Source organism: Mesoplodon mirus (genome assembly GCF_964341445.2).
Source record: "Mesoplodon mirus genome assembly, chromosome: 15".
In the NCBI taxonomy this organism is placed as follows: domain Eukaryota; kingdom Metazoa; phylum Chordata; class Mammalia; order Artiodactyla; family Ziphiidae; genus Mesoplodon; species Mesoplodon mirus.
Genome location: NC_138991.1, coordinates 32,014,971 through 32,030,468, shown reverse-complemented (window position 1 = coordinate 32,030,468; position 15,498 = coordinate 32,014,971). Strand labels below are relative to the sequence as shown.

Sequence of the window (15,498 nt, the reverse complement as noted above, 5' to 3'; positions counted from 1 at the left end):
CTAAACCACATCAAAAACATTTACTTAAATATCCTTTATTTTGAACACCATGACACGAAGGAAGAAAGGAAACCGAAATTCACAGTCAGAAGAGGGAAACAGTAAGTAAAAGGTAATAATGATATTAACACTCTCATTTCTCTTTAAAAAATAATCAACTTTGTCTTAAAGTTCAGGCTTTAAAAAGGCTGTATATAAGGAATTTTAAGACATCTTAAAACCAGCAAGATTCACAGCTTTGCTTTAATCAGGAGCGAGAGTACTATATTAAAAGCATTATAATCTGCTTCTCTATACCAGAAAATAATCCCCGGGTTTGGAACCTACAGAACACCCCCTTTTCTATGACCCATCCCCCCCAACACATATTCAAGAAAATAAGTGTATACTGGACAGATAACCTACAGAACACCCCCTTTTCTATGACCCATCCCCCCCAACACATATTCAAGAAAATAAGTGTATACTGGACAGATAACATTTTTACCATTTCTTATGTCCCATGAAGCTTATCAAAATGATAATTACCTTTAACTAAAAACATTATGTTCTTCTAAGATCACATAAAAGTATCTGTAAATTTAAGGCTTTCTAACACCAAACAAGACTTGGGAAGACTTTTGGTAGAAAAGACACTTAGAATCTGTGGTGTGGGCTACTCAAGAGTTCAATCTATGAAGCTGAACCAGCAATGCCATAATCTGTAACTCTACTCATTTCTGTGCTTGCTCCTCAGACAAGTAACCTATGGCAGGAATAAACATTTTCAACCACCGTGATTATTTTGATCTTTGTCTCGGGCTCCTGACACACAGCTCCACAGTTATAAAACTCTTATAATCTTCTGAGTGACGGGGTATTAGGAGCATCTTTTGTCTTAATATTTGGTCTCTGACCTCAGTTCCTGACACAAGAGCTTCTCAGAGCCTTGGAGTCTCCAGTGATGAGTCTTTTTGTATGCTAATGAGATGACTGGTGGCTGGAGCCCCTAGGTCACTTCAGGATGCGGGCTGGTCCCCACAAAGACCAAGCCTTGATTAGAAGCTTAGAACTTTCCACTTCACACCCCCATCTTCCAGGGAGGGGAGAAGGGCTGGAGACTGAGTTAATAATCAAGCATACCAACGTGATGAAGCCTCAATAAAAAATCCCTAAAGTACAGGGTGGGTGAACACATCCACTTGCCAGGAGGGTGGGGAACCCAAACTCTGTGGGGACAGAAGGTAGAGCGCTCTGGACCCTCAGGACCTCACCCTGTGTGCCTCTGTATCCTTTATCATATCCTTTATTATAATACACTGGTAAGCATAAGTAAGTGTCTCGGGCTTCCCTGGTGGCGCAGTGGTTGAGAATCCGCCTGCCAATGCAGGGGACGTGGGTTCGAGCCCTGGTCCGGGAAGATCCCACATGTTGTGGAGCAACTAAGCCCGTGCACCACAGCTACTGAACCTGCGCTCTAGAGCCTGCAAGCCACAACTACTGAAGCCCGCGTGCCTACAGCCTGTGCCCCACAACAAGAGAAGCCACCTTAATGAGAAGCCCGCACACCGCAATGAAGGGTAGCCCCGGCTCGCCACAACTAGAGAAAGCCCACGCGCAGCAACGAAGACCCAACACAGCCAAAATAAATAAATAAATAAATAAATTTTTTAAAAGAAGTAAGTGTCTGCCTGAGTACTGTGAGCTGTTATAGCAAATTATCAAACCTGAGGAGGGGCACTGGGAGCCCCCAATTTGGAGCCAAGTCAGACACAAGTGTGGGGTAACCTGAGAACCTAGGGACCTCCTACTTTCGACTGGCATCTGAAATGAGGACAGTCTTGTAGGACTGAGCCCTTAACCTGCCAGATCTGACACCAACTCCAGGGGGATAGTGTTGGAAGTGAATTGTAAGACACCCATCTGGTGTCAGGAGAACTGGTCCGTGTGGGAGGAAAGCCCCACACATTTGGTGTCGGAAGTATTCAACGTGTAGAGGAAAACAGTTTCCTTCAACGACACAAAACACAACCGTTCAGGGCTCTGGGCAAAAATGAGTTCCGAATCAATACCTGGGATTTTCATGTACCTGTTCACCAACTAACCCGTAACAGATCTTCGAAAATTGCATGAATTATCACTTATAAATCAAAAAGAACTACCTTTTAAATACACACAATTTTGTGGTGATTAATCTTTTGCACGGTCCCCAAGGATGATATTCATAAGGAATTACCCAAAGGAAAACATAAAATAAGTTTACAAGATGTACTACTAAGGCTTATTTCACATTTTTATATACCAGCTGCTTCTCAGACTGACAGCGTTAAACAACAGAGTAATTTTACAAGTTTTATTTAGCAAGGTTAATTTATTCTTACTAACATTTAAACACCTGTCTTGAATGAAGCAGGTTTGGTTCGTGCACATGGCTCAAGTGTTCCAGCAGAGAAACCAGCAACAGCTGGTTTGCAACTGCAAAAGGGAAGGTCGGCTGCTGTAGGGGTCCTTTCAGCACCTGGAGTTCTGCGGGAACATCAGATTCTGCAAATTAAAAAAGGAAAAAATTTTTAAGAAATGGTAAACATATCTCGTAATGACAAAACAGCATATTCTAATTAGGAAAACACACTATTTAAATTTAAGGAAATAAAAAGCAAAACAGTAGTTAAGGTGAGTGGGGTTAATCAAGAGAGACATTCTGGAATTGAGTTTTTTTTTTTTTTTTTTTCTTTTTGCGGTATGCGGGCCTCTCACTGTTGTGGCCTCTCCCGTTGCGGAGCACAGGCTCCGGATGCGCAGGCCCAGCGGCCGTGGCTCACGGGCCCAGCCGCTCTGCGGCATATGGGATCCTCCCAGACCCGGGCACGAACCCGTATCCCCTGCATCGGCAGGCGGACTCTCAACCACTGCGCCACGAGGGAGGCCCTGGAATTGAGTTTTGAGTTGAATTCTGGAAGGACTAGCAGAGAGATGCCAGTTCGGGAAGGGAGGAAGTGCTGGTTAGGGATGATGTGTACAAAGGTAGAAACAAATAAATATTCCAGCAAACAAGCAAGCAAGCAGGAACAGGATGGCTTCCTTCCTTCGAGAAAGAAGTTTGGCAGCAAAGAAAGAGAAAGGGAGGAAGAACGGAATCTTTACTCTGAGCTACACACTATGGACCAGGTGGGGTTTTGGGGGGTTTTTTTTTTTGCGGTACGCGGGCCTGTCACTGTTGCGGCCTCTCCCGTTGCGGAGCACAGGCTCCAGACGCGCAGACTCAGCGGCCATGGCTCACGGACCCAGCCACTCCGCGGCATGTGGGATCCTCCCGGACCGGGGCACGAACCCGTGTCCCCTGCATCGGCAGGCGGACTCTCAACTACTGCGCCATCAGGGAAGCCCGGACCAGGTGTTTTATATGCACAATCTCATCGAATCCTCCCGAAACGCCCTATGTTACCATTCCCATTTTACAGATGCAGACACTGATCTCATTGAGAGGTTAAGGAACAAGTTAGCAGGCAGATCAGACTGACTCCCAAGCCCATCCTCTTTCCACTGAACAAGACCAAGCGGACAGCTGAGTTGGCACTTAAAGCTGACAGTCGTTAGGTTCTCACGCACTGTTTAATACATTATTTAACCGGCCGAAAACACAATGCAGGAAACATGTTTGAGGAAACTGTTCTGGACACGTGATAGGTAGCCTGGAAGGAGACATGCAAGAGTCAACAAGAAGGGGCTTCCCTGGTGGCGCAGTGGTTAGGAATCCGCCTGCCGATGCAGAGCACACAGGTTCGATCCCTGGTCCGGGAAGATCCCACATGCCACAGAGCAACTAAGCCCGTGCGCCACCAACTACTGAGCCTGCGCTCTGGAGCCCGTGAGCCACAAGTACTGAGCCTGCGCTCTAGAGCCCGCTCACCTAGAGCCCGTGCTCCGCAACAAGGGAAGCCACAGCAATGAGAAGCCCGCGCACAGCAACGAAGAGTAGTCCCCGCTCGCCGCAACTAGAGAAAGCCCGCGCGCAGCAATGAAGACCCAACACAGCCAAAAATGAACTTAAAAAATAAAATAAATTTAAAAGAAAAGAGACAACAAGAAGTCAGGGTGAGCCTATAAAGCAGGTAAGTGACAGAAATGTGGAGGAAAGGACAGGTCCCAGAGATAACAAGAAAGAAATGGACGGGTCAGGATTTAAAACACTAGGAACGAGAGGAAGGAGAGGTTAACGAGAGTGAAAACTGGTAAGAGGGGCTGTTGGATGAGAGATGAGTTCAAACTCAGGAGCCGCTGACCCATTCAACTGGAAATGCCCTGTGGAGACAGGGCCCAGGTATCCTACACCTTCTCAAATCAGCCCCAGTCGAAACATTTTATTCCACGCTTCTCTATCAACTACTAAAGGTCCTGGAAGGGAGGTTTTGAAATTGAGACTTCATTCACCAATTCACCTCTCCGACCTGTAGGTGGCCCAAAAAAGACCTGCATGAATGGAGATGTGCTATTCATTTTAAATGAATACTTATGGCCTGAATATGAGAAAGAAAAAGAATGGAAAATGTGGCCATGTAAAAACTTCTCTATGTAAAGACATCTTAAAGTTAAACTATGAATCACAAAATCAGATACAGTACAGATACCTTTACTGTACATGACAAGAAAAAGGGAATAAAATTTATATAGCACTCTTACAAGCTAGTAAGAAAATGAAGCACAATTAAAATTCAAATAGGCTTAACGAAACTAGTAGGTAATGACATACATAGTAAAATAACCACAGTACAAGAGTTTGCCATCAGACTGGTAACTATTTAAAGCCTGGAATCCTTGGTATTGTTAAGGGCACAGAAAACTAGATACTTTCAAACACAAGGGGGTGTTTGCAACCTTTGACAATACACTGTAGAATTTCACACGTGCAAAACTTTACTTTTGGAAATGTAAACCAAGGAAATAATTAAACAAAGCACAACAAATATATATGTACAAGGTGTTCAGGATAACAAAGTATTAAAAATTTGTTAAGCAAGTTATACACATATAATAGAATACTATGTAGCTGTTATAAATGATGGTGTATAGAAAGATAATCATAAGTAATCCTGTATCAAGTCAAAGAAGCAGGCCATAAACAGTAACACTAATGAAGGTGAGGGAGATAGTTTCATACAAACCAATGCAACCTTTCTGGTTATCATTTTAGCAAAACATATCAAAACTTTTTTTAATATTTTTCTTTGACCCAACAAATCCTACTTCTGTGGGTCTATTCTAAAGAAATAATCAGGTATTAACAAAGATTAATGTATACACATGTCAAACCCATCATTATTTCTAATGGTAAAAAAAAAGATAAATCTGTTTTCCACCAATACAGCGAAGACTAAATAAGTGATAGTACAGAATGTGATGGTCTTAAAATAACGTTCTTAAAGACTAATTTGTCACAAGAAAATGCTAATAAAAGTTCACATTTAAAAAGCAACATAAGGGGCTTCCCTGGTGGCGCAGTGGTTGAGAATCTGCCTGCCAATGCAGGGGACACAGGTTCGAGCCTTGGTCTGGGAAGATCCCACATGCCACGGAGCAACTGGGCCCGTGAGCCACAACTACTGAGCCTGTGCGTCTGGAGCCTGTGCTCCTCAACAAGAGAGGCCGCGACAGTGAGAGGCCCGCGCACCGCGATGAAGAGTGGCCCCCACTTGCCACAACTAGAGAAAGCCCTCGCACAGAAACGAAGACCCAACACAGCCAAAAAAAAAAAAAAAAAGATTAGTTTCTAAAAAATAAAAAAATAAAAAGCAACATAAGGTAATTCCCTGGTGGTCCAGTGGTTAGGACTCTGAGCTTTCACTACGGGGGCCTGGGTTCAACCCCTGGTCGGGGAACTAAGATCCCACAAGCCGCAAGGCAGAGCCAAAAAATAAAAATAAAAAGCAACATAAAATTTTTACGATCACGATTTTAAAATATATTTATTTTATATCTATATAAATGTACACACACACAAAAAGAATAGAAACATCAAAACAGACAGAAATCTCTGCCCCGTGCTTTCAATGAAAGAGGCTACAAAAAGAGTGAAATTAGTGAGCAGCTGTTTTATAGTCTGCCTGTTTGATCCTTCATATCTAGGCATCTACCTGGCATACGGCAACTCTCAGGAAATATGTGCAAATGAATACACCAAATTATTAGCAGTGAGTTCTCCTCAGAGATGTGAATAAGTACACTTCCCCCTCTTCTTCCTTTATGCCTTTAAATTTTACATATGACTTCTCTAAATTTTTATCTTGTCTGGACGACGAAATCAGACAGAAAATCTTGAATCCATTCAGAATACCTTTCTTTGACAAACAGTTTTAAATGCAAAATTCACCCAAAAAATTGTCTCTAGCTAAGCCAAAATGTAATGTTTGTATATTTAAATTACAAACAGTAATCCCTGGGCGATGAGATTATGGTTTTTCTAATTTTCTTCTTCATGCTTTTCTACATTTTTAACATACTCTCTAATGTGAAAAAAAAATTTTAAGTACTGAATTGTCAACAGTGGTGAGATTTTTTTAGGAGGGTTTTCTGCTTCTACACTTTCCTATTTTTACATTCTCCTATTTTCTACAATGAGAAAATTCTACTTTTTAACAAAAAAGAATCGTTGCTCAGTGGAGTCAACTGAACCTAATAAATCAAGAAAATGACAACTTTAAAAAGACCAATGGACAGACAGCCAAATGCAGGAAGGAGTAAAACTGAAAGGAAATGAAGGCTGAGGCTGAAAGCTTCCCATTTCACAGTTCTGGTCAAGAGAAAAGGAAGAGGTTAAGTGGCTGAAAGGAACGGTGAGGTCAAGTTCTCTTATTAAAGAGTAGGAAATGGTATCTAAACCCGATGTGCATTAGAGTTCTAGAATTCTGCCAAGAAGGAGGGGAGTAAGACAAACAGGAAAGGGATGACCTGATTCAACTTCCTGAGGAAAGTATGATCCAAATGGTCCATTATTGAATTAAAGAACCTGTAGAATTAATCTGAGGTAAAACATTTGTGTCAGATGAAAGAAGGAAAATGAATGAGTCTGACAATGGGCTTACTGTCGGCCCTCCTTCTAACGCCATGCTGTTCCACAGGAAAAAAAAAACTCTGATCAAAGGCTGATGCCTTTGAGTCTCTCTCCAGGAGACTCCCTACAGGATGAGCTGCTAAAGAACACAGGTGTTTCTTACATCTAGGTTGCAACTTTTCTGACACTACCATTGGCGGGCAGTGACCTCCTCACATCAATACAGGCGACCATCAAGAAATCGTCTACCTACTGTTTGAAGTCTAGAAATGAAACTACATTTCTCACACACCTAAATTTCATATAAAAAGATAAAGTATGTCTGGACATTCTGGGCTTCTTTGGAAGAAAAGGCAATACGTAAATGCGGCAGTATTATTAGTAACCAAAGGAGGAGGAAATTTTTAGAAGCTTATCGACGATCACTCCCTTCAAAAATAATCTTCGGTTTGCAGAAAACCTTATCACAATGTTACAGAACAGACAGACTTGCCTGTTTACAGCTGGGACTTCTATGACATAACGCTTTACACATCATTGAGCTGCTATAATATGACACGTGGAAAAAATCAGTTTGCCCATTGCAAAGTAGTTATCTTACAACTGTCCTGTGCTAAGGGCATACTTAAATCGCCCTCACAGTCTGTTTTTGTTTCTCTTTAAGATCAAGAATTGTAGGTAGTAATAAGGATGAAAATCAAAGAATTTAAGGAATAAATTAAGACCTTTTCAACTCAGCTTGCTCCTTTAAATCCCTACAACGTGTTAATATTTGTTTCATGCTTCAACTTAACATGTATTCTCTGTAATCATTCTATTCGAACTACCACATAGTAAAAACCTCCCTGAATCAATGTATTCATTTTTTATGGCACAATTTTATTTTTAAAATGGCCATACAGGGACTTCCCTGGTGATCCAGTGGTAAAGAATCCACCTTACAATGCAAGGGACGTGGGTTCGATCCTTGGACAGGGAACTAAGATCCCACGTGCCGCAGAGTAACTACACCCGCGCGCCTCAACTAGAGCCCACTGAACCCTGGAGCCTGCGTGCTACAACTAGAGAGAAAAAACCTACACGCCACAACTAGGGAGAAGCCCACGTGCCACAACAAAAAGAGCCCATATGCCGCAACTAAGACCCGACGCACCCCAAAAAATAATTAATTAATTAAAAGTCCATATACACTGCTATATATAAAACAGGTAAACAACAAGGACCTACTGTATAGCACAGGGAACTATACTCAATTCTTGTAATAAACTATAATAGAAAAGAAACTGAAAAAGAATATATATGCCTATGTATAACTGAACCACTTTGCTATACACCTGAAACTAACACAACATTGTAAATTAACTATAATTCAATTTTTTTAAGTGTACATCCACTAAGGAAAAAAAAGACCACATTCTGAGAACTTGGGATATTTGTTGCTACTGGGTTACAGAATATCGATAGCTATACTACCATCATCAATATATTTACTTTTTAAATACATGCTTTCCCCACTCCCTTATTTTTAGTTGTCCAATATCTAAACTGAGCAGACGTTACATACCAGACTCTCTCCATTTTGGCCCCTATTTAATCTTAGTTCTGCTCATAATTATATGCTGTAATGCTCACTCCCAATCCTTATGTTGATGTCTGCAAGGGCTTAGCCAACTACAAATGTTACAGGGTTGACTGTCCACATGAAACCTCCCTCCCTTCTGATACCAACTGCAAGTTTGGAAAAGTTCTCCAAATCACTCTCATGTTCAATTTAAAAAAAATTTTTTTTTTTTTGCCAAAACAACTGGTTGCAGCTAAAGAGCCGATTGCACTTTCATTAAAACATTAGAGGGCCTCCCTGGTGGCGCAAGTGGTTGAGAGTCCGCCTGCCGATGCAGGGGATACGGGTTCGTGCCCCGGTCTGGGAGGATCCCATATGCCGCGGAGCGGCTGGGCCCGTGAGCCATGGCCGCTGGGCCTGCGCATCCGGAGCCTGTGCTCCGCAACGGGGGAGGCCACAACAGTGAGAGGCCCGCATACCGCAAAAAGGAAAAAAAAAAAAAAAAAAAAAAAAAAAAAAAAAAACATTAGATACTCTGAACTGGTTAGACTCAATGCTGTAAGTACCTCTCGCTTTATGAATAACTTGACTGGCTTTGCCGACTTAGCCCTATCTCCTAGAAACCAAAAGCCTCAAGAAAACTTGGGCTTTTTTTTTTTTTTTAACCGAAGAGGATGATGTCCATACTGCCTCACTATGAAAAGTCTTTAGATACGCGATTAGTGAAGCAAAAGACAAGAGAAGATACAAATTAAAACTCTTAACCCAAACTGTTCAGCGCATAGGGTCTGCAGAGTTCCATTCCAGTAGTTTACAAAGCTCAAGCTCAACGCCCGACAACACCCCGGGGCTCGGGAGATGGAAAAGAGCCCAGCACGTCCGCAGCCCCGAGTCTACAGAGGAAACCAAGGAACAGAAATGTAAGCGATCGACCAAGCTGCAGACACCTGTTTCAACACGAGTTCACCTAACCCAGACGGCCCGCCCGCCGCCCCCATACGGCACCGCTGGGTCCCGGTTCAAGCCCGGATCCAGACGAACTTGTCCAGGTCCTGGGCCGAACCTCGCAGCTACCTGCCCGCCCCGGGGATGAAGGTGGACGGGGGCAGGGAGGGCCGCCGCCGCATTCCGGGTCCCTCACCATCATACTTGGGTTCCGAGCCCTCGGCCGGGAAGTCGATGGCAGGCGGCGCAGGCACAGCCCCTGCCGCGTCGCCCTCCGCCTCGCGCTCCCGGGCCCCCAAGATATCCCCCAGCATCGCCCGCCGCACGCGGGCTGCAAGATAGCCCTCCCGCCACCCAAGCGCCGCCTCCCTATTTACTCCCAGCGGCCGCCACCGGATCCGGAAGTAGCCCCTCGGAAGGCGGAAGACCTGCCCGCCCCCCGGGCGCTTGAGGGGGTGGGCCCTGCCTCAAGCCCCGCCCCCCGCCCCTTCCCCTTCGAGGAGGGGAGCTGGTCCCGTGCCGGCGGACCCCAGGTGCTGGCGCGTGGCGGGCTTCTCTGCGGGCGGCGGCTGGCGCGGCGTTGCGGGAGGAATTGGGTGGCCCCTACGTGGAGTCGACCCCGGCCTTTGCTCCCCGCGGTTCAGCCCCACTATCCTCGAGACCTGAACACCCGACGAGTCAGCGCTCTCACTTCTCACGCCAAGACTCGGGTGCTAGTGTAAGAATCGGATGTCTGCAGGGATGCTGATCTAAATGTTTACTTTTTGCGGATACAGCGGTGACTGTTAATTTGTCGTTTATTTTAAAAAAAAATATCAAAAGCATCTACAAGACTCGTCTCAAGGAGAACTGAACATATTTTGGTGAACCGTTAGGCCACAGCAAAACGGGAAGTGCCAAATAGATTCCAGAGTGAATCAGCCTAATAAGAATTCCGCTGGTTTTGAGAGGACTTTCACAAACCTGAGACAGGCTTTTCCAAGTGATCCCATGGCCACACTGGACCAACGGTGGTTTGAAGCCATTGGCTGCAAAAATCCTCTTTGCCCTCTGGCGATGTCTCTGAAGACTTGGTCGCTGACACAATGCTGTTGGAAGTTGATTCTTAGATCGCAGATCAGATAACATAGCTGGAATAAAAAGCGTTTGGGGGAGTTCCCTGGCGGTCCAGTGGTTAGGACTTGGCGCTTTCACTGCCCTGGCCTAAATTCCATCCCTGGTTGGGAAACTAAGATCCCGCAAGCAACGTGGCTCGGCCAAAAAAAAAAAAGAAAAGCCTTTCAGATTTGGGGCCTCAACCCCAGTGCGATGTGCAAAAATGGTATTGTTTAAGAATTTTATTTGAACTTCCCTGGTGGCATAGTGGTTGAGAGTCTGCCTGCCAATGCAGGGGACACGGGTTCGAACCCTGGTCTGAGAGGATCCCACATGCTGCGGAGCATCTAAGCCTGTGTGCCACAACTACTGAGCCTGCACTCTAGAGCCCGCAAGCCACAACTGCTGAGCCCACGTGCCACAACTACTGAACCCCGTGCACCTAGATCCCGTGCTCCACAACAAGAGAGGCCACTGCAATGAAAAGCCCGTGCACCACAGCAAGGAGTGGACCCCGCTCGCCGCAACTAGAGAAAGCCTGCGCGCAGCAACGAAGACCCAACGCACCGAAAAATAAATAAATAAATATTTTTAAAAAAAGAATTTTATTTGATGGAACTTCCCTGGTGGCGTAGTGGTTAAGAATCTGCCTGCCAATGCAGGGGACGCAGGTTAGAGCCGTGGTCCGGGAAGATCCCACATGCCACAGAACAACTAAGCCCGTGTGCCACAACTACTGAGCCCAAGTGCCACAACTGCTGAAGCCGGCATGCCTAGAGGCCGTGCTCCGCAACAGGAGAAGCCACCACAATGAGAAGCCCGCGCACCGCAACGAAGACCCAACACAGCCAAAAATTAATTAATTAATTAATTTTAAAAAAAAGAATGAGCAAAAGGATTTAGCTTAAAAAGTTATTACTTGCAACACTAATTGTAATACCCAAAACAGGCAATATAACTGGTTAAATAAATTACAAATATCAATACAATGGCACACTTTGCAACCATTAAAAATATTGGTATGCATTATCTGGTTCTCACCACTTTTCCACCACCACCAGAATGGAGAAAAAAAAAAAACAAAACTCATTCTGGTCAGAATAGAATGAAAGAAATCTTTCTAGAAGATGACCTGCAATTTATAGTTAAAAGCTTCTAAATAAGCATACCCTTCCACCTATATATATAGGTGTATATCCAAAGGAAATAGAGTGGTGAAAAAAGATAAATACAAGAATGTCCATCAAAGTGTAATTTATAATAAAAAAAAGCACTGAAATAATCCAAATTCCAAACAGAAGAGCAGTCAGGGTACATCCCTGCAATGAAACCACATGCAGGCAAAAATTGGAAGAAAAAAAAAAAGCACGTTCCTTTCTTGGCTTCCATGATATCACACAATTTTAGTTTTTCTCTATTTTACTGGCCCTTCATCTCAATATCCCCTTCTGGATCCTCCTTCTCCAAATGTATAATTCTGTAGGGCTCTTGTCATGTCACTCCAAATTTTGTCAGGAGATAACCACATGCACCGCTATCACTTTACATACCATCTATAACCTGACAACTCCCAAATGTATCTCTGCAACACAGACTTGTTCTTTTGGATGGCTTAAAAGCATCTCAAATTTGTCTGAACGTGAACTCGTGATATTCCTCCTAAAACTTGTTTTCTACTACCCTTCTCCATCCATTTAAATTAGCACACAATCCACCCACTTGTCCAAGCCTGAAACCTGAGAGTCAACTTGTATTCCATATCCAGAATATATCTAGGCTGCCTACAAATTAATAAAAAATAAATAAATAGAAACATGATACATATAAAGATGTAATATTAAGCATACAGGTAACCAAAAAGTAACCCCTAATGGCCAATAAACAGAGGAAAAGATGCACACCTTTCACTAGTTACAGGTAAGTGTAAGATAAACAATGAAATATTTCAAACTATCATTTGCAAAAATTGGAGTTTTTGATACCGAGGGTTAGTGAGGACATGGAGAAAAGGAACTATCATACATTGCTAAAGAGCTATTTAGGGATATTGGGTGAAGCTGAAATGGTGCATACCCAAGATCCAGTAACTAATTCCCCTCTTGGGGACTTCCCTGGTGGTCCAGTGGCTAAGACTCCACGCTCCCAATGCAGGGGGCCCGGGTTCGATCCCTGGTTGGGGAACTAGATCCCATGTGCCACAACTAAGACCCAGCACAGCCAAATAAATAATAAGTAAATTTTAAAATATATTCTAAAGATAATAATTCCCCTCTTGGTTCTCTTTGGACACTCCTATCTGTGCCTAAGGATATGTGTATAAAGATATTTATTGCAACATTGTTTGTAACAACAATAATACAAAAATAGCCTAATATCCATCAGTAGGGAAATAAACATATATGCAAACAAATATTATAGAACAGTTAGAATGAATCAACTAGATATACTTGTCTTATCATGGACATTTAAAACAACACAGTGGGGAATTCCTTGGCGGTCCAGTGGTTAGGACTCTGCGATTTCACTGCCGAGGGCATGGGTTCAATCCCTGGTCAGGGAACTAAGATCCTGCAAGTCATGCAGTGTGGCCAAAAATAAATAAATAAATAAATTAATTAATTAAAACACAGTGAAAGTTGCAGAAGCCTTATTTTATATGTAAAATAATGTTTACTGAGAACTGTGTCAGCCTCACTCACACAGTTCTATGTGCTTTTACAAATATTAACTCATATATATATACAAATATTAACTCATATATATACAAATATTAACTCATATATATCATATATGTGTAACTGAATCACTTTGTTGTACAGCAGAAATTAACACAACACTGTAAATCAACTATACTTCGATAAAATAAAACAAAATTTTTAAAGGCCATTTCACTGGTCTATCAAGCCAGCTGCTTCAGGAAGGTAGGGGACATGGTAAGACCAGAGAATTTCATGAGCATAGATCCACTGCTGCACTTCACTTGCTGGAAAGTGAGTTCCTTGATCAGAAGCTCTGTAGAATACCATTTCAGTGGATAAAGCATTCTGTAAGTCCAGATGGTAGTTTTGGCAGAATAATTGCATGCAGGGAAGGCAAATCTCTACCCAGAGTAAGTGTCTAGTCCAGTAAGAACAAAATACTGCCCCTTCCATGATGGAAGTGGTCTAATATAATCAACCTGCCACCAGGTAGCTGGCTGATTACCCCGAGGGAATGGTGCCATATTGGGGGTTCGGTGTTGGTCCCGGCTGATGGCTGATTGGGCCCTCAGCAGTGGCTGTAGTCTTGGTGAGTGGACGCCCATGTTGCTGAGCCCACCCATAACCTCCATCCCTGCCACCATGGTCACTTTGCCCATTGGGTGATTACAGGGGCAACTGGGGGAAAAGGCTGACTGGTATCCACAGAATGGTTCATCTTATTGACTTGCTTATTAAAATCCTTTGCTGAGGGACTTCCCTGGAGGTCCAGTGGTTAGGACACCACACTTCCACTGCAGCGGGCGAGGGTTCAATCCCTGGTCAGAGAACTAAGATCCCACATGCCACACAGTGCGGCCTTATTTAAAAAAAAAAAATCCTTTGGTGAGTATTCACTTGGGACAAAAATATCTTCACCTTTTTCACCCATCCAGGGACGTGTATCCACATATCTCTTCCCCAGACTTCCCTGTCATCAATTATAGACTTGCACTCCTTCCAAGTCCCTGACCATACAACCAAACCATTGGCTACATCCCATGAATCGGTATATAATCACATCTGGCCACTTCTCCTCACAAGCAAAATGAATAACCAGATACATTGCTCAAAGTTCTGCTCAGTGGGAGGATTTCCCTTCACCATGTCCTTCAGGGATGTCCCAGAGAGGGGCCGTGGTGCTACAGCTGCCCGCTTGTGGGTGGTGCCTGCATACTGTGCAGAAGCATCTGGAAACCAGGCCCAAGTCTTCCCTTCCTTTGTATATGCTCTGATCATAGGCAACTCTCCATAAGGCCATACTCGTAGGCATGGAGAGAGAGGGTATTGTAGCAGGAGTGGGAACCGTGAACATTTGAGCCACTTCCTCATGTAAATTATGTGTGCCTTCAGGGCCTGCCTGGGCATGATTTCACTTCCATTTGGTGATGCAGTGCTTCTGCGCATGCCCAACTTTATGGCTTGTTGGGTCAAAGAACACCCAGTTCATGATAAGCCATTCAGGTAAATAAGATGTAGGATCTTACTTCCCCGACCAGGTATCGAACCCACGCCCCCTGCACTGGAAGCACGGAGTCTTAACCACTGGACCACTGGATCCTTGGGAAGTCCCAAGGATCTCTTCTTTCAAGGCAGACACAGAGCTTCCACGTCAGTTAAAATCAAATCCGTAAGCTCATCCTTTTCTTTCCCCTCTTTGTCCAGTGACATTAGGAGTCACCAGTCAATCTCATTAAACTTGTAACTTTAACAAAATGTTTTAAATATTTATTTATTTATTTATTTATAGCTGTGTTGGGTCTTCGTTTCTGTGCAAGGGCTTTCTCCAGTTGCGGCAAGTGAGGGCCACTCTTCATCGCGGTGCGCGGGGCCTCTCACTATCGCGGCCTCTCTTGCTGCGGAGCACAGGCTCCAGACACGCAGGCTCAGTAATTGTGGCTCACGGGCCTACTTGCTCCGCGGCATGTGGGGTCTTCCCAGACCAGGGCCCGAACCCGTGTCCCCTGCATTGGCAGGCAGACTCTCAACCACTGCGCCACCCGAAGGGAAGCCCAACAAAATGTTTTAAGGTATCATATACAAGGTCACCCAGATCCTTGCTTCTTATAAGTGTTTGATTAGGAGTATCCAGTGGTGAGGCTTGGGGCTTCCCTGGTGGCGCAGTGGTTGAG

At 44.0% G+C, this 15,498-nt stretch overlaps 1 protein-coding gene across 1 annotated transcript in view; it reads right to left on the bottom strand.

The window, feature by feature from the left end:
* The window catches only part of EIF2AK1 (eukaryotic translation initiation factor 2 alpha kinase 1), a 31,389-nt gene extending 21,471 nt beyond the window's left edge, over window positions 1-9,918 (bottom strand). Inside the window, 2 exon segments of the mRNA XM_082600367.1 lie at window positions 2,365-2,523; window positions 9,730-9,918. Of these exon segments, the coding sequence (XP_082456493.1) occupies window positions 2,365-2,523; window positions 9,730-9,847 (277 nt within the window). The 5' untranslated portion in view covers window positions 9,848-9,918.
* Between the last annotated feature and the right edge of the window lie 5,580 nt (window positions 9,919-15,498).